This window comes from Polypterus senegalus, chromosome 4 (assembly GCF_016835505.1).
Source record: "Polypterus senegalus isolate Bchr_013 chromosome 4, ASM1683550v1, whole genome shotgun sequence".
NCBI classification, from domain to species: Eukaryota; Metazoa; Chordata; class Cladistia; order Polypteriformes; family Polypteridae; genus Polypterus; species Polypterus senegalus.
The window spans coordinates 214,406,796-214,433,880 of NC_053157.1; the positions used below are offsets into that span (position 1 = coordinate 214,406,796).

General features: G+C 39.8%; 1 protein-coding gene across 1 annotated transcript in view; it reads left to right on the forward strand.

Moving 5' to 3' along the window:
- gfra4a (GDNF family receptor alpha 4a) overlaps positions 1-27,085 on the forward strand; it is a 413,106-nt gene that overhangs the window by 379,843 nt on the left and 6,178 nt on the right. The window contains exons 5-7 of the mRNA XM_039751932.1: positions 6,149-6,258; positions 11,735-11,869; positions 17,313-17,473. Of these exons, the coding sequence (XP_039607866.1) occupies positions 6,149-6,258; positions 11,735-11,869; positions 17,313-17,473 (406 nt within the window). The remainder of the gene's footprint in view (positions 1-6,148; positions 6,259-11,734; positions 11,870-17,312; positions 17,474-27,085) is intronic.

Consider the following 27,085-nt stretch of genomic DNA (forward strand, 5'->3'; position numbering starts at 1 on the left):
TATCTGCTCAACACACTGTCCGCGCTTGTGAGTACGTTTCCATCTTTATCCTTTATCACCCTAACCTTCTGCACATCTTTCCCAGCATGGTCCCTCTGTCTAGCCAATCGGTACAGGTACTTTTCTCCCTCCTTAGTGTCCAACCTCTCATACAACTCATCATACGCCTTTTCTTTAGCCTTCGCCACCTCTCTCTTCACCTTGCGCCTTATCTCCTTGTACACTTGTCTACTTTCTGCATCTATCTGACTATCCCACTTCTTCTTTGCCATCATCTTCCTCTGTATACTCTACTCTCCTGTATTTCCTTATTCCACCACAAGGTTTTCTTTTCCTCCTTCCTCTTTCCAGATGTCACGCCAAGCATCCTTCTTGCTGTCACCCTTACTACATCTGCTGTTGTTTCCCAGCTGTATGGTAACTCTTCACTGCCACCCAGTGCCTGTCTCACCTCCTCCCTAAACCCAACCTTGCAGTCTTCCTTTTTGAACTTCCACCATTTGATCCTTGGCTCTGCCCTCACTCTCTTCCTCTTCTTCATCTCCAACGTCATACTACAGACCACCATCCTATGCTGCTTAACTAAACTTTCTCCTGCCACCACTTTGCAGTCTTCAGTCTCCTTCAGATCAACTCTTCTCCATAGGCTATAATCTACCTGTGTGTATCTTTCTCCACTCTTGTACACAACCCTATGTTCCTCCCTCTTCTTAAAATATGTATTCACCACAGCCATGTCCATCTTTTTGGCAAAATCCACTATCCTCTGACCTTCTTCATTCCTCTTCTTGACACCATACCTACCCATCACCTCCTCGTCTCCTCTGTTCCCTTCACCAACATGCCCATTGAAATCCGCACCAATCACCACTTTCGGTCCCTTGGGTATACTGTTCATCACTTCATCCAACTCACTCCAAAACTCCAAAGAAAATACTTTCTTTTACACAATATTTTGAGTTGGCACTGTGTTTTCGTTGGGAATTATTCTTTCTTGCTTTTCTATACCATGACACCAAGGAACATATTGTTGGCCCTGTTTAAAAACTGGCAATAAAAGATAAAACCAACAGTATCGAAAGTTTGTAGAGCGATGGAGATGGAGGTAATGGGACATGTTTCTTTATGCCAAAATGAAATATAAAAATGAATATGTTTATAAATGTAATGCAATTTTAAGTGCACTTATCTGCAACATCTTTAAAACATTAATGTGGGTTGTCCATATTGAAGTTTTTGGTGTTTTTTTATTACTGTCTATATATTTACTTCTTTCTTTTTGATATGGTGTGTAGCTTTATGCTATATGCTGCTTGGAATATATGTATGATGATGTGAAATCTAAAGTGTTGTCCTTCAGCTCTGCATATATATAAGAATGATTGTTTTCTTTCATTCAAATATAGTATTCGCATAGAAAATGAAACATTACAAATACAGGTAAAATTCCATTACAGCGAATATCTTTACAATGAAATTTTCATTACAACAAAGTATTTTTATGGTCCCAACAGCTTCCCCATATGACACGAGTCTATAGAAATCTCGTTAGTACGAAGCACATTCAGCAGATACTTTCATTACAACAAAGTGCCCAAAAGACCTTGAAATGCCTGAATCATCCACAGAGCAGTTAGTTCTGTGGCCACAGCTCAGTTGTGCACAACGATCCCCTAACAGAAACACTGTAAATTGTTTTTCTTTCTTCGAACTTTCCTCCTACTGTTTTTTTGCTGTTTTTGTTTTCGGTAGTTTTCAGTGATACCTTTTGCTTATTGCTCGTCAACATTTGAAAAACATCCACTGGAATTTAACTCATTGTCACCCTCCTATAGAAACGTCAGACACGAAAAAAACGATAACAGTTCATATTAGAAAAAAAACAACTTTACATTTTTGCAGCTCTCGATTGCGGCAAAAAGGAAAAAACACGTTGCCAGTGAATTCGGAATTTTGTCGCCACTGTCAACTTTCTTGAAAGACAAGTAAAAAAAAAAAAATGGGAAGGAGTGCTTCCACATTCAGATAATGTTCTCGTTGAATTCCTCCCACCCAGTTGCACAGCAGTGCTTCAGCCATTAGATTTGGGCATCATTCACACTCTGAAAGTGTATTAGTGCAAGGAAATGCTGAGAAACATTCTCATCAGCATAACTTGTAGACAAGAGGAGATTAAAATTAACGCGAAAGAAGCTATTGAAATGATTTCAAATGCCTGGACACAAGTTAAAAAAAGCAGTATAGTGACAAACACAGAATCTAATTACTATGAAATTTTCATTACAACGAAATAGTTTTTAGGTCCCTGGCTGTTTATTGTAACGGAATTTTACCTGTACTGTACTTGAAAAATCATATATATACTGTACTAGCTGTCCTCTGCAGCTCTGCCTGCGTAGTAGTAAAACAGGACAGTGAGGAGGGCCCTGCACAGCTCCTTACTCCTAACATCACGCTTCCCCCTCCCCTCAGCCTGCAGCCTCTGGCTCGGATTAGCGTGAATAAATCTCTCCTGCAAGCGAACTGTAATTCTTAGCACGATGAGGGAAGTCGCAGAATCAACTGAAGTGTTTGAGCAAATTATAGAAAAAAACCCAATCTAAATCCATTAAGTAGTTCTCACGTGAAACGTGGACAGACAGATGTTGGATTATATATATATATATATATATATATATATATACACACACACAGTGGAACCTCGGTTTGCGAGCATAATTCGTTCCGGAAACGTGCTCGCAGTCCAAAGCACTCGTATACCAAAGTGAATTTCCCCATAAGAAATAATGGAAACTCAGATGATTCATTCCACAACCCAAAACTATTCATATAAAAATGATTAATACAATATATAAAGTAAAAATGCATAAAACAAATTAACCTGCACTTTACCTTTAAAAAGAATCATGGCTGGTGTGAGTGAGGTTTTTAAACTCTTGTGGGATTCCACCCAACGGAACGACACTGGAAGAGCACCCCAAAACAATCACAGTCTCCCAGCGCTGTAGCAGTTTGCCGTAAAAGAGTATCCAAAAAGATCGCAGACACGCTGTAAGTGCCTGCCGTCGATGGGTGATACAAGGAACATTATAAAGATCTCGCTACAATAAATAACCGCGCTGTTGCTGTTTCAAGCTGAATAAAGCTGGTGTTGTTAAAGTACTGAGACTCAGCTTCGTGTTTTGGGGCGCAAGACGGGGACTTGCACTTCACAGCACACACACACACACACAAACACAGTCACAATGCTGTAGTAAACAGTATACACTCCTACGGCTGTTGACTATATGAGTGAGGCATGCAGACTGAGACGGAGAATAGGAGACAATTGCCCTCAAGAGAAGAGAGAGATGCACGCGAGAGAGAGAGAGACGTGAGCGAGCGAGAGAGATAAGGAGAGAGAAAGACGCTTGTGAGAGAGAACAATCAGCTCAGTTGTGATCACATGACGCTCAGCAGACAAAGTCAATCAATCAATCAACATTTATTTATATAGCACATATTCATACAAAAAAATGTAGCTCAAAGTGCTTTCCAAAATGAATAGAAAAATAGAAGACACAATAAAAAATAAACATAAGTCAACATTAATTAACATAGAATAAGAGTAAGGTCCGATGGCCAGGGTGGACAGAAAAAACAAAAAAAAAAACTCCAAGAACTGGAGAAAAAAAATAAAATCTGTAGGGGTTCCAGACCAAGAGACCGCCCAGTCCCCTCTGGGCAATCTACCTAACATTAGTCAAACGGTCCTCTTTGTATTTAGGGTTTTCATGGAAGAACCTGATGATGATGGTCACGTAGACTTCTGGCTTTCAGTCCATCATTGTTGGAGCATCATGATGCTTTGAGTAGGTGGTGGTGGCGCAGGCCGCCACCACAAAGAAACTGGAAAAAGAAACAGAAGAGAGAGTTGGGGTCAGTACAGATAATAGAGCCACCATAAATAGTTATTGTGATGAATTGAACATACAGAGTATCAGTATTAAGTTAAATTGAAGTTATAAAAAGGCCATGTTAAAGTAATGTGTTTTCAGCAGTGTTTTAAAGTGCTCTACTGTATTAGCCTGGCAAATTCCTCTTGGCAGGCTATTCCAGATTTTAGGTGCATAGCAGCAGAAGGCCACCTCACCACTTCTTTTAAGTTTTGTTCTTGGAATTCTAAGGAGACCCTCATTTGAGGATCTGAGGTTACGATTTGGAATATAAGATGTCAGACACTCCAATATATAAGATGGAGTGAGATTATTTAAGGCTTTATAAACCATAAGCAGTATTTTAAAGTCAATCCTGAATGACACAGGCAACCAGTGTAGTGACATCAAAACTGGAGAAATGTGTTCGGATTTTCTTTTACCAGTTAGGATTCTAGCAGCTGCATTCTGCACTCGTTGCAAATGAAGTGTAAATAAAGTGTATCCATACTACTCGTATTGCAAGACATCGCTCGTTTATCAAGTCAAAATGTATTAAAAAATTTACCTCCTTTTTGCAAAACACTCGTAAACCAAGTTACTCGCAGGTATATATATACAGAGAGAGAGAGAGAGATAATCTAATTTTTGTGTTCAACAGTCAAACCCTGTTAGTCATATTAAGTAATTAAGTATTAACTTTCTGATGCACCCTCCTTTGGACTGTATTTTGTAATGCTTTTTGATAATAAGGTGCAATGCATTTTCATTCCATTAGAGGGCATATTGTAAACATTAGCACTGCTGCTAAGTATTCTATACCAAATGCTGTACAATTCCAACTAATACTATAACTTAATAAAGGAAATTTTATATAGAAAAAAATCAACGTACATTATCTCTATAATGTAGTCTGATTTCCTGCGGTGGGTTGGCACCCTGCCCAGGATTGGTTCCTGCCTTGTGCCCTGTGTTGGCTGGGATTTGCTCCAGCAGACCCCCGTGACCCTGTATTTCGATTCAGCGGGTTAGAAAATGGATGGATGGATGTAGTCTGATTTCTATCCATCAGGCTGATGTCTTTATCTAAGGGGACTTACAACATTCAGGTACAATTGGTAAATTTTTTTTCTTCCAGTTGGAGCACAAGCAGGTGAAGTGACGCTCATGGTCACACAGTGTCAGTAGCAGGATTTGAACCCAGAGCCTCAGCATTTGTGGTCTAAAGCCTTAACCACTACACCACACTGCCTGCCACACCCAGTTGGACATAGTCGGTGTTAACGTTTGCTATAAGGAACCTATTTTGTAATGCATTGCACTTTTAGCTTTATTCTGTATGCTGCTTGGAAATATAGACATTGTGAAATCCAAAGTGTAATCTGTCTGCCATACAGAGATATGGTGCTGTGGACTTGTCAGTGGGAATTGTGCTATATAGTATCAGTCAAATGAACTCACAGTTGCCTGCTTCATCTAAAATGTCAGTCAACTACAGAGTGATATCACTCCTGTATTTCAGATCAAATTGATTTGATTTTTAATAACAAGTCCGTTTCTCGCCCAGGCCACAGTCCTCCACTCATACCATACCATTTTACATCTGCCAATCCACATAAAATTAAATGTTTGGGAAGAAGGTGGAAATGGGAATATAGCAAGAAATCCTAGGTAAATGTTGTCACACAGCAGGAGTTTAACCCAGAGCTATCAGGCAGCTGCACTCAGTGTGGTGTTACTATTTTATCTGAATTTGTGCATTTACATTGAATTGTTTAAAAAAAGTCATTAGAAAGTTCTACCATTAAGTGTGAAATCATTTTTTTCTGTTACCTAATATGAAAAGCAGTGTGTAAAATCAATTCATTTTCAGCAGTATTTGTAACACACACATTCTCAAAGAAATGTAATCTTAGTATACAGTATAACCATTCACAGAGAATACTTTAGAAGTGAGGACAGAAAAATGTGTTGATCCGTGAAAACTTTGCTGACATTTGTGAAGCAAGCAGTCTTTTCTCCTTTCTAATTGTAGTTCTGACACCATAAAGCATTGTGTCATGTTCAATTCTCATCTCCAGGACAAGTCCAAATGTCTTGACAGAATGAATAAAGTGCTTGTGTCATTTTGCCCTGGAAGCAAATGTGGTCCAAATGATTTAAATCTGCAGCCTGCCAACACCAGAGGAATGCGGGCACTTTAATAACTTTCCAAACATTTATTTCTTTGCCAGGTCCCGATGGGCACAGTTCGAGTTGAACTGTCAGCCATCGACTTTGTCAGCAACTGGATGCAAGCAGGAGAACTATGGAGCATGTCTGCTGTCCTACACGGGCCTTATAGGTACAGTATGATCTCTCTTCTCTTGTCTGGCCAGAATAGCCTTCAGATCCTCGGAAACAATCTGAAGAGCCTACAACTGAAATGTTATCAGTGGCCTTGTACAAAGTTAATAAACCTGTACTGGCACCTTTACAAATTGTACTAAATTGCACTCTTTCCTTAAGCATCAGAAGATTAACCCAATGCATTACAATAAATTACAGATCACTTACTGTGAACATTTTAAATATATTCAGTTGCATTATGTCAAGCCTATTCAGGCTCCAGTTCTCTATGACAAAGACAAGAGGGGGAAAAAAGAAACAGGAAAGCATAATAATAAGTTGAAAATGAAAAGCTTGTAAAATGTATGAGGAGTTTGCAGATATTGCATGTGATCAGTGCTTAGTTTAAGGAGGGCTTTTTTTTAATAAAGGGCTGCCATACAAGAAAGAAATGCACCTTGAGTAATGTTTGCTTCTTTTTACAGTTTTAAGTATTGCATCTTATTGCTGTCATAGTGTAGTAGGCAGGATTCTTCCAATTGGGCAAAGTAAGACCGCTAGTTAGTTATTTCAGTAAAAGGTATTGTTCGTGGGGCAGTGTTCCCCCAGGTATTTCTCCAATGAACGCTACTAGAAAGTGAGGATCTAATGAGAAATAGGTTTGATAAATAGACAAAAATTGAAGTCTGCTTGAGTGTAGCCAGAATAAGTGACTGAGGGGAGCTTGACCTTGAAGGCGTCCCTCGCTGCGAGGACTTAAATTTGTGGCAATGTCAGTCAAGAGATGCATTTGATATAAAATTTGGAAGTGAACTAGATCTCTCCTGTCACAAATTCTGCAACAATAGCTGTCTACAGCTGCCTTCTTATGACTGTCTGAGAATCTGATTGTACAGTCCTATCCCAAATTAAGACTATCAAAGGCTATGTTCACACTACTACATTTTCCAGATATTCATCTCAGTTTTTTGCCTTTCATCCACACTACCCCAGCATGTTTAAACCCCGAAAATGGAGCCTTTCAAAAACACTCTTATAATATGCAAGTGTACATCATTGTAATGTGGACAAGCTAAAATATGCTCTCATTTGTTCATGCCTACTATGTAGCCCTTCCCTGATTGGATCCTGCTCAGTACACCTCTCATTCCGATTGGTCTCCCTTCACAGAAGAAATTGAATAGAAGAGTTGCTCTCCACAACACTTATTTTGTTTCATGGCTCTATTTATTTAAATTGCATTTTGTACAGTTTGAGTGCTGCACATAACAAAAGAAAAATAACTTTCCGGTTTCTAGAGTTCACGATAAATCCCATGGCCGGTGGCATTACTGCCACTTCAAGATTATTCTGCTGATGTGTGCATGCCTAGTGTACGGGAACAACAACATCATGTTCATTTTCATCTGTTTTAGTGTGGACGGAGATTCTTTCATAAATTAGGTGAAAATGCTAGTGTGGACAGAAATCATATTTATTTATTTTTAATTAAAAATGTAGTAGTGTAGACATAACCTAAATATGATTTTTTTTTTATGAAAGTGTTATGCATTGCTATACATTTTTGTCACATTCCTTTTTATTTTTTCTGGTGTGTTTCATTTCCATTTAGGGTTTTTTGTTAATAGAACAGACATTGATTTAATGTTTGCTTTCACGTCTTGTTTTTGTTGTCTTGTGGTGCCATTTTGTTTTAACATTGGCACTACTATTTTGTAATCCATTTATTTTCAGTTGAAACAGTATTGCTATGCTAAGGAGGACTATAGTTGTGTAACATGTGACGTCAGCATTGTGTATTTCCGGGTTGTCCAAGATTGTGAATCTTTGTGTGTGCTTTTTGTGACTTAGTGATCTGCCGGTTGATCTTTTGCTTCTGATGTTCCGACAATTATTTAGTCGTTTGGTTTTGGAGACTCACAACACCCAGTTCTACCAAATTAATAAGTGGTTTAAAGCTGAAGAATTATGTAAAGATAATAGGGCATCACATTGTGAAAGCAAGTAAGACACAAAACAGAGAAAATGAAGAGTCCGTCATGTTTTATGTCAATTGGCTATTGAAATTGTTTGATTTGAGTTTCTGCCCCTAAGCTTGACGTGTGCAGAACACACAAGATCGTCTCAACAGTTGCCTCTCATGTGGTCTGTCTGTGAAAGCAGAGATCACATGGGTGATGATTAGCTTAAGTATAGAGTTTTAGGGGCTGTCATTAACACCCCAAGCCCCTAGTGAACACACTGACTTGCACATGATAAGATTAAGCATAGCGGACAGGTAAAATAGAAAGAATTATGGATGCCAAACCCAGTGAGCAGGGAGGCAGTAGAAGCAGGAACCACAAGAGAATGTTGTGTCATAGTAATAAAAAGATTGTATTAAGTAGCCCTATGAAAGTGATATGGGCTCAGGGACTGTCTGGCAAGGCAAAGGCCATGTGGTGTGTCTTTTGGGGTGGGTAAGTGGGATAGCAATCCCAGTAAACTGGTCACCCCTGTAATTAGGCCAAGAGAGCCATCAGTGTTTCAGTCGACTGTGTCGTTTCCTTTGACATCCGTCCTGTCCTGTTGTTTATAAATTAACCATTTAGTTGGTATGTACTTGGGCAGCTTTGATCTTGTAATTTCACGTTACATCCTAAAGAGGCTCCATCACAATACAGATTATAGCTTTTTTCTCATTAATGTAGTTTAGGTCTTTATTAATAAACTAAAATTAAAGAATTTCAAGAATTACAGTCTTTCCTATAGGAATTCCTTTGTAGAGACTAACTCTCCTGTCTGATAGACCCCTGCCCCAAGGACAAAGTGGCACTAGGGGAAATTAGAGCAAAGTGAATTAGAGGGTGTCTAAGAACTTCTTCTTCTTTCTGCTGCTCCCATTAGGGGTCGCCACAGTTGATCATCTTCTTCCATATGTTTCTGTCCTCATCATCTTGTTCTGTTACACCTATCACCTGCATGTCCTCTCTCACCACATCCATAAACCTCCTCTTAGGCCTTCCTCTTTTCCTCTTTTCATTAACATCCTTCTCCAATATACTCAGTATCTCTCCTCTGCACATGTCCAAACCAACACAATCTCGTCTCTCTGAAGTTGTCTCCTAACCATCCAACTTGAGCTGACCCTCTAATGTACTCGTTCCTAATTCTATCCATCACTCATTTTCATTATCTGCCACTGCATTATTGTAACGGGCCAGTATAACTGGATTTATTAAAAAAAAAAAAAATCCTTCAATCTTGAAAATATCTCCCTAGGTCAAGTGGCATCCATGGAAGCTGCAACATACAATACAATGCTACAATATACACTCACCTAAAGGATTATTAGGAACACCTGTTCAATTTCTCATTAATGCAATTATCTAATCAACCAATCACATGGCAGTTGCTTCAATGCATTTAGGGGTGTGGTCCTGGACAAGACAATCTCCTGAACTCCAAACTGAATGTCAGAATGGGAAAGAAAGGTGATTTAAGCAATTTTGAGCGTGGCATGGGTGTTGGTGCCAGACGGGCCAGTCTGAGTATTTCACAATCTGCTCAGTTACTGGGATTTTCACGCACAACCATTTCTAGGGTTTACAAAGAATTGTGTGAATAGGAAAAAACATCCAGTATGCGGCAGTCCTGTGGGCGAAAATGCCTTGTTGATGCTAGAGGTCAGAGGAGAATGGGCCGACTGATTCAAGCTGATAGAAGAGCAACTTTGACTGAAATAACCACTCGTTACAACCGAGGTATGCAGCAAAGCATTTGTGAAGCCACAACACGCACAACCTTGAGGCGGATGGGCTACAACAGCAGAAGACCCCACCGGGTACCACTCATCTCCACTACAAATAGGAAAAAGAGGCTACAATTTGCATGAGCTCACCAAAATTGGACATTTGAAGACTGGAAAAATGTTGCCTGGTCTGATGAGTCTCGATTTCTGTTGAGACATTCAAATGGTAGAGTCAGAATTTGGCGTAAACAGAATGAGAACATGGATCCATCATGCCTTGTTACCACTGTGCAGGCTGGTGGTGGTGGTGGTGTAATGGTGTGGGGGATGTTTTCTTGGCACACTTTAGGCCCCTTAGTGCCAATTGGGCATCATTTAAATGCCATGGGCTACCTGAGCATTGTTTCTGACCATGTCCATCCCTTCATGACCACCATGTACCCATCCTCTGATGGCTACTTCCAGCAGGATAATGCACCATGTCACAAAGCTCGAATCATTTCAAATTGGTTTCTTGAACATGACAATGAGTTCACTGTACTAAAATGGCCCCCACAGTCACCAGATCTCAACCCAATAGAGCATCTTTGAGATGTGGTGGAACGGGAGCTTCGTGCCCTGGATGTGCATCCCACAAATCTCCATCAACTGCAAGATGCTATCCTATCAATATGGGCCAACATTTCTAAAGAATGCTTTCAGCACCTTGTTGAATCAATGCCACATAGAATTAAGGCAGTTCTGAAGGCGAAAGGGGGTCAAACACCGTATTAGTATGGTGTTCCTAATAATCCTTTAGGTGAGTGTATATGTATTACTACTGTACTGATATAAGCGATTAACTAATATAAGTGTGTGTGTGTGTAAGCAAGGATATTTAAAGCAGGTAACAACAACTGTTAACAAAAGAATGTTCAATGTCTAAGAATAAAAATGTGATGACATACAAAAAAGCTTGCAAAAAGAGGAAACGCTGAAGCAAACGTAAAAATATTTTGGAAAAGGGCACAGAGAAGTAAAAAAACTATATAAGCAGCCTGAAGATGGGGCTTGCAAGCAGACAGCACCACACTACTCCCCTGTTTATTAATTCTTTAATAAACTGACATTGATTAATTGCACTCCTGTCTTCCACACATCTGATTCTTTGGCTGGACACTTTTTCTCGGGTTTCTTCCCATAGATAAATTGACTGAAGGCTCTAATCTGGCCAGTATGAGCATTGGCATCCCCAGATTGGTTTCTTCCTTGTGCCTGATTTCAACACAATTGGTTTTCATAATTCAATAATGAACATTGGGGATTTCAAAATTCACTGTATTATCCAATGTTGTTGTTCTAGGTCATTAGTATTAGTGACTTTGGACGTTTCTGTAACCTTGTTGAAATGCAGGAGGTCCAGCATCTCGGTAAACTTTGTATTTTTAGAAGACTCGGAGGCAAGATCAAGCCAAGAGTTACTGGAAGACATTTTAATGGAAGGCTGAGATTTGATAAGATGTAACAAGTGCAATGTGAATGAGATTCACATTTTACCGACCATTTTATGGTCGGTCATATTGATTTCTTTTGTTTGTTTAGTTTAGCTTTTTTTTTTTTTTTTATTTGGTCCCTAGTCTGATTCTTTTTCTTTTGCCTGAGGTATGTAATGTTAAAAAGATAATTTTCCCCTGGTGCTCTTCGAGCATTGATTTGCCCTGCCAAGTGCTATAGGAGATTTGCTTATTTTATTGATCCTGTTGATGTGTGTTTTGCTTTTCAGGTAGCCCGATCACTCCAAATTATTTGGATAATTCCACCTCCAGTGTGGCACCATGGTGTACCTGCACCACCAGTGGCAACCAGCGGGGGCAGTGTAGCAACTTCTTGAGTTACTTCACGGGCAACACCTGCCTCAGTAAGTGGCACACACTTCTTTTTTTTTCCCCCATTATGTCCAGTCCTTTAGACTTTTAACAAGTTGCTTCTGTAGCTTCCCCATTAAGACCTTCGCTGACTTTTTTTCTGATTTCACCAGTTACTTCACTGGGAGCGACATCAGTTGGGTATGGAATAAAAACTGACACAGCATCTGTCTGAACTCAGATAACTTACAGTTTTTGGAAGATTGGCATTAACACATTGAATAGACATCTCTGTCTTGAAATTCAGTATCCCTGAATTGAATGAACATCTGTGAGCCGTGCTGAATCCGAATCAATATTCTTACATGGCTTTTTGATAATAAACCGCATTAACCCTTAAGTCGATAGAACTAATGACCTTTTTTTTTTTTAACTACCTCTTAAATAGCTTCTCCATGATACTTCTTGTAGTTGCAGCATGTGCTATGCCACACTCCATGGTACTGCAGCAGGGTGCAGGTGGTAACTTAATGAACTTCAAACAGAATTAAAATAACCCTCTGGGATGCAAAAAGCTGTTGAAATGTCCAGGCCCGGCTGGTTGGATGTTGACTGTATGGAGTGAACTCCTGAACACAGTGCCAGTACGATTTTTCTAATATGATGCTGGCCAGTTTACGTTTTTGTGACAATGAGCAGATAGGAGTGTACTGTAGCTCATTTTCATCTGATCTTCCTACGGTGTAAAAGTAAAGCAAATTAATGTATGGCCTACCTTGTAAATTAAATGGGTTTGAGTTAGAGAAGGGTTGGGTTGTGAAAATCAGGAGCAAACTACCTGAAGTAGAGACTGTCCAGGAGGGAGCGTTAGCTTTACAAGTCATAATGGTGGGAAATGCACTGAAGAAAGGTAGTTCTGCTTATAAAATGACTGGGGAGCCAATAAACAGAGCAACAATAAAAGCCAGTGATGACTGAAATTCTAATTCTATGTTTGTCTTGTGTTAAGTAATCGTTCAGCATACAATCCACATGAGGCTCTGCAAGAAAAAAACAACTGGAAATTCATCAGAATAAAATGTGAATGTACTTCAGGTGCAATGGTAAGATGCTCACTGTTCTCAAGTGGCAGTGTGTGGCAACACTTTTTATGACTTTAAAGGAATACTCTACCCAAAAATATTTTTTATTTCTTACTTACCCCAAGTGGGCTGTGGTGGTGGCTGAAAATAAAATGGACTCTTATGCTTTCGTGCAGAATAGCAATAACAAAGCTTCTGATAGAAAAGGAGAATATGGTTAGCGCAATAACAAACAATATTAAAAATGTCCATGAAATAATCTTATGCATAATCCATGTCATATTGTCCAGTTTTGTACTCACAACATCCCAAATACATGTATTTTTATGAGAATAAATCAAAAAAGTAAAGGCAATTTGAAAATTACACAGCATCTGCAATGGCTAGGCGCTGACACAAGACAGCTTGTTTGCACTGGCTTGTGGGTCGCTCTGCTAAAAGTCTAGTTGAAGCCAAGGTCAAATCAACATGGACGCTGTGCTGTCTTGCTGAACCCTGAACAATGCATTGTAGGGAGATTTCTTTGGGCAGAGGGAGTGAAGCCTGCTGAAATTCACCCAAAACCAATCTCGCTATGGCGTGTTGTTCGACAATGGTGCAGTCCCGCAGGGGAGCGTCCAAGTTCATTTGACCATGAATTCAGCAGAGTGCTGCCTGTTCAAACTCCCATGAGCCGTCATGAACATGTTTTTATTGCATCAGATTTTATTCGTCTACCCATAATTTTCAAATTGCTTTTAACTTTTTCATTTACTCTTGTACTAAACAATTCTTAAATAAACCACTTTGAGTAAACTCTTTTGTGAATGAACATGGAATGCACTTCGACGTGAGCGAGGATTTGAATTGTAGGCCCATGTCCTGTCATTCCATTTACATTCATATCCTCAACTGGAGTACCTCAGAATTATTTACTAGCAGTCTGTGAAACTGCTAAACTTCTCCTCGTTGAAGCCTCTCAGATATGCTCAGGTATGAGACATACTCTCTCTTCCTGATCATGTACATCTGCACTCACGTTTTATTAACTTTTCTTTTTTTTATTTGCTTATAGTCTCTCAGTGAACTTCGCACTGTTGTTACTGGGCTGCGTTCAGAGATGTGTGTTCAATTCAAATATTCAGGAGAGTGTTTCAAAGAGGTGCTTCATTTATTTTAGTAAAAATCTGGTTGGGAAATTGTAAGCAAACGATTGGATGACTTAACGTGTGGATTATGAAAAATGAAGAAAGTGAGATGGAGGTTTACGACAATGTTTGCTGTTGTACAATGTTGGTGTCTGTTCTCCTCATTTTCTTCCTGTCAGAAACTTTGTTATCTTTGTTCTTTATTAAAACATTTTTTTTTTCTCAGCCATCACTACAAACTACATGCGATAAGTAACTTATAAAAAGTAATCATTTTTTAGTTGGAGCTTTACTTTGAGATAAATTCAGGTGACGGTGAGGGGCTTGGGCAAAACTGTGCAGGCAAGCAGAAAATGAAAACTCTTAAATCCTGGAATAAATAATATGAATCATATTCTGTAGTAAATAGCAGAGGATGGGTAGGGGCTTTAAAGTACAGTCCAAGTGAAGACATTGTTGTTGATGCTAGCAGGAGTTCATCCAAAAATCAGAACGTGCTGTCATTTTGGTGGCACTGGGTATGGAAGCAGACCTTGTCAAGAAGCTGTTCTTTGCGGAACCATTACGATTTCTAGCAGGGACATGTACGACTAGCAGTAGAGATGTAATTGCTGCTGATCCAAGCAGCTGGTAGGACAGGGGTGGGCAAAGTCAGTCCTGGAGGGCCGCCGTGACTGCAAGGTTTTTGTTCTAACCCGGTTGCTTAATTAGAAAGCAATTTTTGCCAAAAATTTAATTTCATGGGATGTTAGTGCTTGGGCGGCACGGTGGCGCAGTGGTAGCGCTGCTGCCTTGCAGTTAGGAGACCTGGGTTCGCTTCCCGGGTCCTCCCTGCGTGGAGTTTGCATGTTCTCCCCGTGTCTGCGTGGGTTTCCTCCCACAGTCCAAAGACATGCAGGTTAGGTGGATTGGCGATTCTAAATTGGTCCTAGTGTGTGGGTGTGTTTGTGTGTGTCCTGCAGTGGGTTGGCACCCTGCCCTGTGCCCTGTGTTGGCTGGGATTGGCTCCAGCAGACCCCCGTGACCCTGTATTCAGATTCAGCGGGTTAGACAATGGATGGATGGATGTTAGTGCTTTAAGGTAATTCTCATATCCTAGACCTTTTCCCCCTTTCTAAGGATATCATCCAAATGATCTAAAGGCTAAAATGGAGGAGTAATTCTCAGCCCTTCACTTTTTTCTCTTCACTTTCCATCCAAGTGTTTAATTAAACCCAACAGTGCATGATAAATACACACCGGTGTAAATGGTAACAAGTGAAATGGAGAAATGCTGGTCTCTTTTGTCATTTGCATGTTATTGCTAATAAGGAACAATTAAAAACCAGGAAGACAACTGTTTAAGACTAAAATAAGCAATAAGGGTTCAAAATCTTAACAAGTGAGACAACTAAAGTGAAGCAGAAGTGTTACTTGAGCAGTAAGTGCCTCTTATTAGGAAATTGGGTTGGAGAAAAAACCTGCAGCCACTGCGGCCCTCCAGGAATGACTTTGCCCACCCCTGTGGTAGGGAGTTCCAGGCATTTCAGCTCCATTGTAACTTCTGGATGTTGGCACATTCAATTTTAATTAGGAATAACATAGTCCTGGTTCTGCTTTTTTGACTTCCATCTGTTGGAAAGAAGCACTGAACTGAGCAAGCTATCTATGATGAGGATTAGCATTAGCAGCTCAACTGTCATTGCCCCGAAGTACATACCGATGGCCAGCGTCCTCCGAACACCTTGGTCTTTGTCTCCACCTAGTGGTGCAACTTTGCTAAAGCAGCTCATTAATTCCAAACTTCTTCAGAGGTTCCCCTTTACTTATGTGAGGAGTGTCCACCTCTGATCCTGGAGAGCTATCATGGCTGAAGGTTTTCTTTCCTGCCAGTTTCATAATCAGTGACCAATGTCTGCTGTTTTTTTTTTTTTATTTGCCTTTTTTTAAACACATTCCTCTGAATTGCATTTTTTTTTGAAAGGGCACCCAAAAATGAGATACAAAGAGAGCCAACAGACAATTCCAAACAATTTCATTCTGACCCGGCTTGTGGGTAGCTCTGCTAAAAGTCTAGTTGAAGCCAAGGTCAAATCAATATGGACGCTGTGCTGCCTTGCTGAACCCTGAACAATGCATTGTAGGGAGATTTCTGTGGGCAGAGGGAGTGAAGCCTGCTGAAATTCACCCAAAACCAATCTCGCTATGGCGTGTTGTTCGACAATGGTGCAGTCCCGCAGGGGAGCGTCCAAGTTCATTTGACCATAAATTCAACAGAGCGCTGCCTGTTCAAACTCCCATGAGCCGTCATGAACATGTTTTTATTGCATCAGATTTTATTCGTCTACCCATAATTTTCAAATTGCTTTTAACTTTTTGATTTTGGTTTCTTAATTAGACATTGATTCTTGTTGTTAATTAAATCCATTATTTAATCCCATGGCTTGTTGGTGCCCTTATTCTGCCACAGCTGACATTTCCAAAAACGGTTCATTTTCTTTTTTTAAGAGAAGTGTCAAAAATATTTTGTGTACCTGAGCAAGCCAACATCACTGTGACTGTCACTTTATTTTCAGATGTTGTGTGATGAACACTGGTTATGTGTTGTATCTCATTATTGTTTGGCTGCTAAACAGTGAAAAAAGACAAAATGAACAAGTCTGTGTCTTGACTGGCAATTCAATTAACATGAAGGCAAAAGAAGTCAATTAACTGATCGCTAGTTAAGAAAAGGGTTCAAATGAAACATTGCAGCCACTGCGGCCATCCAAAATCGGAGATGGCCACCCAGACTCTTGTGGTCCCATTTGAAATGTGTGCTTTCAGTCATTTCAGATGGCACAAGCAAGAACAGTTAATGGAAGCTCTTAGATGAAAAGAAATACTTTGCTGAGGAGAACATAACTAAAATGGTAGAAAGTAATTGTTCAAACTAACAGTTGAAGGCAGTAGTGCTAGCATTGAAATGATCTTGCTTTGGTGGAAATTGTAAAGTAATTATTTCTTAACACAGGTAAATAGCAGTGGCAGTTTTCTTTAAACACAAATGGAAACAAAGAGTACATCAGGTAAGCAGATTTTAGACACTTGTGCTGGAAAACAGCACAGTGGAGCTCAGCATGACACTGTTGTGCGAAAATGTATCTGCAGCTGGCAAAAATGATCTCTATACATTAAATTATATTAAATTCTATATTTCCTAAACAAGAAATGCTTTTTGAAAACGTTTTGCTATCAAAACTCAACATCACACATAATTTGAGCTTAAAGGAGCAATAAGCGTCACCTTTTCTTTTTTTATTCCACAGAAAATGCAATTGTGGCCTTTGGAAATGGAACAGACCTGAACACATCACCTAATCAGCCTGGGCAGACAACTCCTACTACTGAGCCTGAGGAAGCTAGGACCACCATTTCAGATTCTAGGGAGTCAGAGGAAAACTTCTTCGGACAGCTGATTCCCACTCCGGTACGTGACCAGCAAGAGGATTCAAGTATTACTCTGTTTGTGAAGCCAATGCATTGTTTGGGAGGGAACTTCTGTCCAGCAATTTTCTGAAGTTGGGCTTGGGAGAGGTGGAGTCTCTCCTGACAGCATCAGGTGCAAGGCAGGAACCAGGCCATCGTAAGACACCCTCACGCAAACCTAACTGCGCTAGTGGACACGAGGAGGTAAAGTCCGCACAAACTAATAATTTAAAGATCACATCAGCATTACACAAAGAAGAGACTAAGTAATACTTTATTTAATTATGTATGATGGCCACTTAGAACTTAGTTTTAGAGGTCCAGAAATTTATTCTGCGGCCAGAGACTTCAGGCTACAAATCTTGTTGAGTGGCGATGAGCAAAATTGAATTCAGAGCAAAACTTAGTATTACGCCTTATAAAAAAATCTGAGAAGCAAATAACATTTTACTTCCAGCATAATTCATGCCATTGACACAAGAAAAAAAAATTGTGTTAACTGCTGTCTGGATGTATTTGCATGCATTAATTCCATGTCCATCTGTCATTTAGCATTAAAATAAATATATATAGTTTAAAGAAGATGACTTTTTTTGCTAGTACAATCCCCACCTTTGCTAGTTATCAGCGTAGATGGGAAAAATTTGGCAAAGCGAGTTTTTGCAGGTAATATACCAGTGACCTTGTTGGCCAAATCTTTTTCTGGAAATCAACCGTGTGGCCAACTTAGGCAAATATTTTTTTTCCAAGCACCTCATGATGCTTGCAAGTCCAGCATGAGATCACAGAGCTATAGCATCTACGGCCGAATTTTCATGCATGCCTACTGTAAAATCATCAATGACATGGCCAACACTGGCCAGCACCCAAGGAAAATCACATGGACTTTCAGCTACTGAGATGCGCTAAAACCAGAATCCACTAAAGAGCCTCACAATGCTAATCAGTATTTTTCCCATCTATAACTGCACTTGTTTTTCTTCCACTCGTGCTTGTTTCAAATCCCAGGGCTCTTTGATTGTTGGATGTGGGTCGTCAGTGAACTTAAAAAGGTAAAAACGGGTCTAAAAATCCACAAAGATTGAGAAACACCATCCCACAAGAGAAAATAAATAAATAAATAAATAAAGTAAAAAACTTATTACAAGTACCACCACTGGATGGATATATATATATATATATATAAAACACTGATCCCTCTTCCCTAGCAGGGCAGCAGCACATGACTAATTATGCATGCAAGTTAGCCATTGTGTCCAGCAGTGACCTCAAAACAAGCCTTAAAGAAGCCCTACCCCTCTCCTCACCAGAAAACATCAGGACACACTGTGAAATAATACAAATAAACTATTTACAAGGAATTTCTTTCTTCTTGATGGAAGGATTCAGCGCAAAGCACGTACACAGACACATAGGAAACAAAAATGATGCTCCATGCTGCCACTTTGTTTCATGACTGATGTGTGCCCTAAGACTGGAACTCTGTGAGCACAATGATCTGTATCTTATTTACTTATTGTTAGTTTGTGGCCACTTGTGGATTTTGTTTGTGGTATTCGTTCCATCTGTGTCTTTTGTTGTTTGAAGCCTAGTGACACCATGATTTAGCACTGCTGCCTGACAGATCACATATTTGGCCAAAATCATCAGTCCAGCATAGTTGGCAGACTTGTCCCTAGCCCTCAGGAACAATTAATAGAACATTTAAGTACCATTAAACTTTCACTCAAAGCTAGTTCAGCTCCTCTTTCCCCTTTGACTTCTATGTATTTCATGGAGTTCAGTGAAGTTTGTGAACATTTCCATGATTTTGCTGAGCTCGAGGCGAAGCCATTTCAGTGGGATTTGCTTATCACTACTAGTTATGATGACAGCCTTTTAGAATAAAATCCTAAAGATGTACAGTGGGTACGGAAAGTATTCAGACCCCCTTCAGTTTTTCACTCTGTTATATTGCAGCCATTTGCTAAAATCATTTAAATTCATTTTTTTCCTCATTAATGTACACACAGCACCCCATATTGACAGACAAAAAAAGAATTTTTGAAATTGTTGCAGATTTATTAAAAAACAAAAACTGAAATATCACATGGTCCTAAGTATTCAGACCCTTTGCTCAGTATTTAGTAGAAGCACCCTTTTGAGCTAATACAGCCATGAGTCTTCTTGGGAAAGATGCAACAAGTTTTTCACACCTGGATTTGGGGATCCTCTGCCATTCCTCCTTGCAGATCCTCTCCAGTTCTGTCAGGCGGGATGGTAAACGTTGGTGGACAGCCATTTTTAGGTCTCTCCAGAGATGCTCAATTGGGTTTTAAGTCAGGGCTCTGGCTGGGCTATTCAAGAACAGTCACTGAGTTGTTGTGAAGCCACTCCTTTGTTATTTTAGCTGTGTGCTTAGGGTCATTGTCTTGTTGGAAGGTAAACCTTCGGCCCAGTCTGAGGTCCTTAGCACTCTGGAGAAGGTTTTTGTCCAAGATATCCCTGTACTTGGCCGCATTCATCTTTCCCTCGATTGCAACCAGTCGTCCTGTCCCTGCAGCTGAAAAACACCCCCACAGCATGATGCTGCCACCGCCATGCTTCACTGTGGGGACTGTATTGGACAAGTGATGAGTAGTGCCTGGTTGTCTCAACACATACCGCTTAGAATTAAGGCCAAAAAGTTCTATCTTGGAGTTTGCTAAAAGATACCTGAAGGACTCTGAGAGTGAAAGAGTGAAAAATTAAAGGGGGTCTGATTACTTTCCATACCCACTGTATTTAAGACAGAAAAAAACTTCGATATGCACTTTCCCAGTACCTTAGATCCTCAATTTCTTGTGCAGGAAGCCATACAAAGTACAGAGAAAATATGGTAGTGTGCATGACTGTGCATTTTGGTCTGCCTTTGTGTGAAATATAATACAGCATGCCGCATTTTTTAAAACCCTCAGTGATGAGAATGAGAGGCATAAACAGAATTGATTTTAGTAGAATTCAACATCACATCAGCTAACTGGCAGATAGATTTTTTTGGAGCAAAAATCAAATACACGTAAAACAACAAAACAAAAAAATAGGTATAAAGTGAAACAAAACAGAAGCCCAATATGAGAGATAATAATCATGGTCAAGAGAACAAAAGGATTAAAACACTCAAGGAAAGAGCACAATAATAAACTTGGAATACTCCAGAGATTTGGTATCCACAGATCACTCATAGCCGTCCTTTTATTCTGTCGCCTCGATTGCACATGGATGCCAACCTCAGAGGCCATGCTTCTACCAACTCTGGAAGTGGACCTAACAACAGAAATAAACACTGGAAACATCCGAGGACCCAAATTCACACCAAAATATGACAACAGGTAAACACACTAGAGTGAATGAAGCTTTAGGGAGCACTATTCCTTGTTCGCCACCTTTTATTTTTCTTATGACTGTAGTAACCGTTCTGTAGATGATGTGTTTTGTGAACCAAAAGTCAGGAAGCATCAAAGACTGAGACTCTAGATAAAGCAACTAGGTTTTGTTTTCTTATTTGGTTTTAGCTTTAGCCTAACATGGTACAAAGTGAAGCAGTAGTTTAATGTGATGAGGTAACATTTTGGAAAAAATAAAATAAAAACTAAAAATCCTAAAATTTGTAACACGTCTAAAATCAGTTTTAAAAAGCTTGTTTTAAAAATTTCAGAAATAAGAAGGAGCTCATATTTTTATTTAAGAGACCTGATGTCATCTAGTTATTCTAGTATAAATATTCACAAGCTGTTCACAGATGTAAAAGCAAATTACAGAGCTAAACAGCTTGATCGCAATCCGCTTATCTTGGCTCTGTTTTGGGATGTTTTTTATAGGAAACAGAGATATGATAGATGAAATAAGAATGTTAGAAATGGAGACACATTACAGACCCAAAATCTAACAGATACTGTTGAAAATTGATTGTTACCACGTAGATTGGCGGCTCTGAGGTTAAGGATCTGCACTGGCAATCGGAAGGTTGCAGGTTCGAATCCCGTAAATGCCAAAGGGAACTCTGCTCTGTTGGGCCCTTCAGCAAGGCCCTTAACCTGCAATTGCTGAGCGCTTTGAGTAGTGAGAAAAGCCATTATAAAAGCAAAGAATTATTATTATTAAAGAATTAGATGAAAATCAGTGTCTAAAAAAAAAAAAAAACACACGAGGAATACAGAACTAGAGACCACTGAGCATTCAGAATGGGCCAAGACAATCAGCAGGGATTAGTGGAACTGTATGCAGCACTTTGTATTTGTTCATTTTCTGAAGCCATTTACTCAGCTTTAGGATCACTGGGAGATGAAGCCTTTCCCAGTATCATGCATGTTCACCCACACAGATTAATTCAGCCAGTACATGGGGTTCTTGCATGGAACTGTACCTCATTTTTCCAGGCTGAATCCTTTCGTGGTGGGCAGCCTCATTTGTGGGAGTGCATTGTAATCATGTCAGGTATTTAAGTAACTTCTGTTTAAATGGCTGGTGCTTGTTCTTCCAGTTATTGTTCTGTAATACTAGGGTACTGTTGCATTAGGCATTTTGTGTTTAAAACACCATTCCTAGAGTCTCTAAACAAATTTGTGTGTGATGACCTCCGTCCATTTTGACCAAAGAGTCACATGTCTATCATCTGTCATCATTATTGCTCACATGTTGCCTAAAGCTTGCTTAGTTGTTTCTAATCTAATCTTATAAAACAGTGAATACTGTAGTGGGTGATAAAGCTGAATATCCCACGCATAATGTAGTGAAGAGCAAGTATGACACTGAAGACAAATATAACAAATATCAAGAGGCGAGTCACGCCTGGGAGCATTTACTGTCTTTCATATTCTGGCCTAACACTGATGGCACAGCTACACACATGGGGCAAGACATACACTAAAAAAAGCAAAATGCATGCATTTGAAATTGGCTGGTATGAAAGACTGGCGACTCTTGGGCAGTTATGTCACTCTTTAGAGCATAGAAGGAAGGAAGCCAAAATGCAATAAGAGTAAGAGCCATGTCAAGATAAAAAGAGCCCATCTCAGCGCCAATAGACTGTGTACAGTTTTAGTGCTAGTGCAGGACTCCACTATAAGCTGTTTCCCAAGGAGCTTGCAAAAGAATCTAAGGCCACACATTTCCTGACTGGATATAGATAGGTGAGAACACAGAGTCACAGATTAGCTTTTCTTTGTGCTGGAAAACTTTGTTAAGGGATAGATAACCTGTCTTTGGTTGTTTCTGTCCATAGGATTTTCTTGGCAGAAATACTGGAGTGGGTTGCCAGTTCCTTCTCCAGTGGACCGTGTTCAGTCTGACCTCTCTACCATGACCTGCCCGTTTTGGCTGGCCGAACACGATATAGCTCACGGCTTCACGGAGATACACAAACCCCCATACCACAACAAGGGAACGATCCAGAAGGGAGTAGAGACATCACTTTACTAACTAAGATTAGGATAGTTAAGGCTACAGTCTTTCCAGTAGTAACATACGGCTGGGCTGCAAAAGCTGGACCATAAATAAGGCTATGCGTAGAAAAGTTGATGCCTTTGAATTGTGGTGTTGGAGAAAACTACTGAGAGTTCCCTGGACTGCAACAAGGTCTAATCAGTCAATACTTAAAGAAATACACCCAGATTGTTCTTTGGAGGGACTCATCTTGAAACTAACACTTCAATATTTTGGCCATATAATGCGAAGAGAAGTATCACTGGAAATGACCTTGATGCTGGGTAAAAGGAGAAAGGGGCAGCAGAAGTTAAGATGGTTGGACAGCATTTGTGAGACCACGATTATGACCATACAACAACTTAAAGAAGCAGTAGCTGACAGAGACGCATGGCATGCTAAAGTCCATTAGATCACAAAGAGTCAGACTCGACTAAACGATTGAAGAGAGAGAACCTGAATCACTCAAAACAAACATCAATTTCTTCATATTCTTTTCATTTATATCAAGTTTCTCTCCTCCCTCTAATCAACACAAGCAATGTCTGCTGACTGACCAAAACAATTCTGGGCATTCCCTTTAGTCAATACATGAAGACAAACAAATGGACATAAACAATGTTGCACTACACACTTGATATGTCTGCATCCACAGTTGGTAAGAATAAAAAGTGACCACCCAGCACAGCTCTGCTTGCCCCTTTTTCTGACAGCTAACATGACAGAGCCAGGCTGTATGACGGGTTAACAGGTACAATAAGTTTTAATGCAATCTCGGCCCGTGTTGACTTTCTTCTACACTGTCTTGGTTAGCAAAATATGAGACATCAGACAGACAAGCTCGTCTTTCCAAAACACTCAACAAAAACAACAACATTTATTTATATAGCACATTTTCATACAAACAGTAGCTCAAAGTGCTTTACATAATAAAGAATAGAAAAATAAAAGACACAGTAAGAAAACAAAATAAATCAACATTAATTAACATCGAATAAGAGTAAGGTTCAATGGCCAGGGGGGACAGAAAAAACAAAAAAAACTCCAGACGGCTGGAGAAAAAATAAAATCTGTAGGGATTCCAGACCATGAGACCGCCCAGTCCGCTCTGGGCATTCTACCTAACATAAATGAAACAGTCCTCTTTGGATTTAGGGTTCTCACGGAAGGGCTTGATGATGATGATGGTCACGTAGACTTCTGCCTTTTAATCCATCCATCATTGTTGGAGCATCATGATGCTTTGAGTAGGTGGTGGCGGCGCAGGCCACCACCACAAAGAAACCAGAAAAAGAAACAGAAGAGAGAGTAGGGGTCAGTATGGATTTTAGAGCCACCATGAATAGTTGTTATGATGAATTGAACATACAGAGTATCAGGATTAAGTTAAAGTGAAGTTATAAAAAGGCCATGTTAAAGTAATGTGTTTTCAGCAGTGTTTTAAACTGCTCACTGTATCAGCCTGGCGAATTCCTATTGGCAGGCTATTCCAGATTTTAGGTGCATAGCAGCAGAAGGCCGCCTCACCACTTTTAAGTTTTGTTCTTGGAATTCTAAGGAGACACTCATTTGAGGATCTGAGGTTACGATTTGGAATATAAGGTGTCAGACATTCCGATATATAAGATGGGGCGAGATTATTTAAGGCTTTATAAACCATAAGCAGTATTTTAAAGTCAATCCTGAATGACACAGGTAACCAGTGTAGTGACATTAAAACTGAAGAAATGTGTTCGGATTTTCTTTTCCTAGTTAGGATTCTAGCAGCTGCATTCTGCACTAGTTGCAAAGTTGCGTTCCTTATTCTTCTTCACTGCATTACATGCATTGTACTTCAGGATGAGCATTTGTTAGTCCTCCTGCACACAGAGCCTGACCCCTAAGACGAAAGACAGAATCAAACCTGTTTGAGACGTGAGCAAGTCGTGGACTAGTTGGAATGAATTGCTGGGCATGTCACATTACACGATTGCCTCTGACTGGCTATGATTATGTAAATATTGGCTATGACTGAAAACCACTAAAAAGCTGTCTAATGTGACAGGACTTTAACTCGCACTTTCTTTCCTTTTATTATTTTTTTTCCTGTCTGTTGGTTTAACAGCCATTTTCTAGATTCAGCCAAGTTGGCCTTCCTCAAAAAAAGGCGGGTATTGAAAAATTATTTTTTTATGTCTTCCTGACACCAGCTTCTTCTAATCATCTGTGGCTTTATTGTAACCATGGCTCGCAGTGGTTTTGAAAACTTTACTTTGTCTGCATTTCTGAATTAAATGTGAATATCAACATTGTTTATTGTCAAGATAACATTACTAGCTAGGTTGATGATTATTGTCAGGATATGTGGGGATTCTTTCCCATCAATTCTTTTGTAACAAAAACCTAAAGGAAAATAAGGAGATGGGACATGAGAGATGGGGCTTCAGGATTCTCTTCGTTCATGTCTGAAAAGAAACACTCCCACCCACAGTGGAAATGCATCCTGGTCTTATCTTCACTTGTCGACAGATACCAGAGGGGGAATCCATTTACAGGAGTGATACGAATTCCTGTGCAGGCATTTGGCACTAGAAATGCATCAACCACCTCTCAGACCTTAAAATGCAAAATAAAGATGGCCTGCAATAAAACTAATGGCCTTTCTTTTTTTAATAGAATAAATAGGAAAGTGAAAGATGAGTAGATGGTTTTGCTTCACATCCTGCCACGCTTCAAATTCAAGATTCATCAGACCTTTTTTTTTTTTTTAATCATTTGGAGTTGATTTTCCCCAAAAGTCTGCACAAAACAATTCAAGGCAGGCTTGAGGCTGACTTGTCGAGGTTACGTGATGTGATCCATCCTGCTTTCGCCATTCTGATTGCTGCAAGATGACGGCATGGCCCCGAGGCACAGAGGAGGCCTTCTTATTTAATGTGATCAATCGGAATCATTTCTAATTCAGTGCTAGATTTGGATTATGTCTCAAGTGCTTGGATGTAATTTTAACACGCACATAAATTAATTGGTTTTGAAAAGACGCCAAACAGTAGACATGCTTAAGATGATTTGACTCTTCATGCAAATCACAGAATGGCCCGTTAACACTTTTATATACAGTAAACACAGTCCAACCACGTTTTCAAGTACAGGGTGGCTGGAAGTCTACTCAAGGACCAACAGGCATCATTTTTGGTACTGGTGACTTTGGGTGCATAACAGTGGTCTGTAAAGCCAAGTCAGTTTTGATAATAACATTTTGCAGCTCAAAGGTCAAGGGTCTTGCATAGTTGCACAAGAGTGCAAATTAGGACCACTAGATGGAAGATCAATGCTTCACGAGGTGGGCACATTAATGCTGATGGACAGCACTGAAAACACATGACAGAGCTGCAAGAGGAAATCTGAATCATGAACGTGGGGGAGAAAGACAAATCGACAGAAAACACTGCAGCTGTAACCGCTGAAAATGAAAATGGAAAAGCTAGGAGCTGTAAAAGTGCAGTTTTCATTATCACTATATTGAGTCATTACTGTAATAATTGTAAAGAACAAAAAAAAAAACACGACAGGCGATGTCGTCTACTGGCTAAGGCACTGGGCTGGAAAGCACAAGGCTGCTGGTTCAGTTCGTATTGAGTGACCCTGAGCACTTTGAGCAGTGCTATATAAAAACATAATCCACTTCTCAGTAGTTACAACTGAACTGTGGAAGTTACTTTGGACAAAAGTGTGAGGCTAAAGAAGAATAGTAACTTTACATTTTCACCTTGAATACAAATTGTTTCACAGCTCTAACACACTTGAGCTTTATTTTTTTAAAGTATTCTCCTCGAGTGTTGAAGGACGTTAGTAGGCAGGCACCACAAAAAAAAACAAACCCTCAATGCTTCTTTTTTGACAATCTCTGCGCATAGGGTTGTGGGGGGAATTCCTAAGGATTGAAAGCTAGGAAGAATGATTCCATTATATGAAAAAGTAATTATAGGCCAGTAGGCTGAACACGCCTTACAGGTAAATTAATGGAAGGAATTCTAAAGGAGAAGACTAAGCAGCACAAGTCCAGGAGAGCAGCGTTACTGAACTGTCAGCATGGGTTCAGTCAAGGAAAGCTGCAATTCACTAATATGCTGGAATTCTATGAGGAAGCAACAAAAGCATGCGATCAGAGAGGAGCACACGATATTCTACT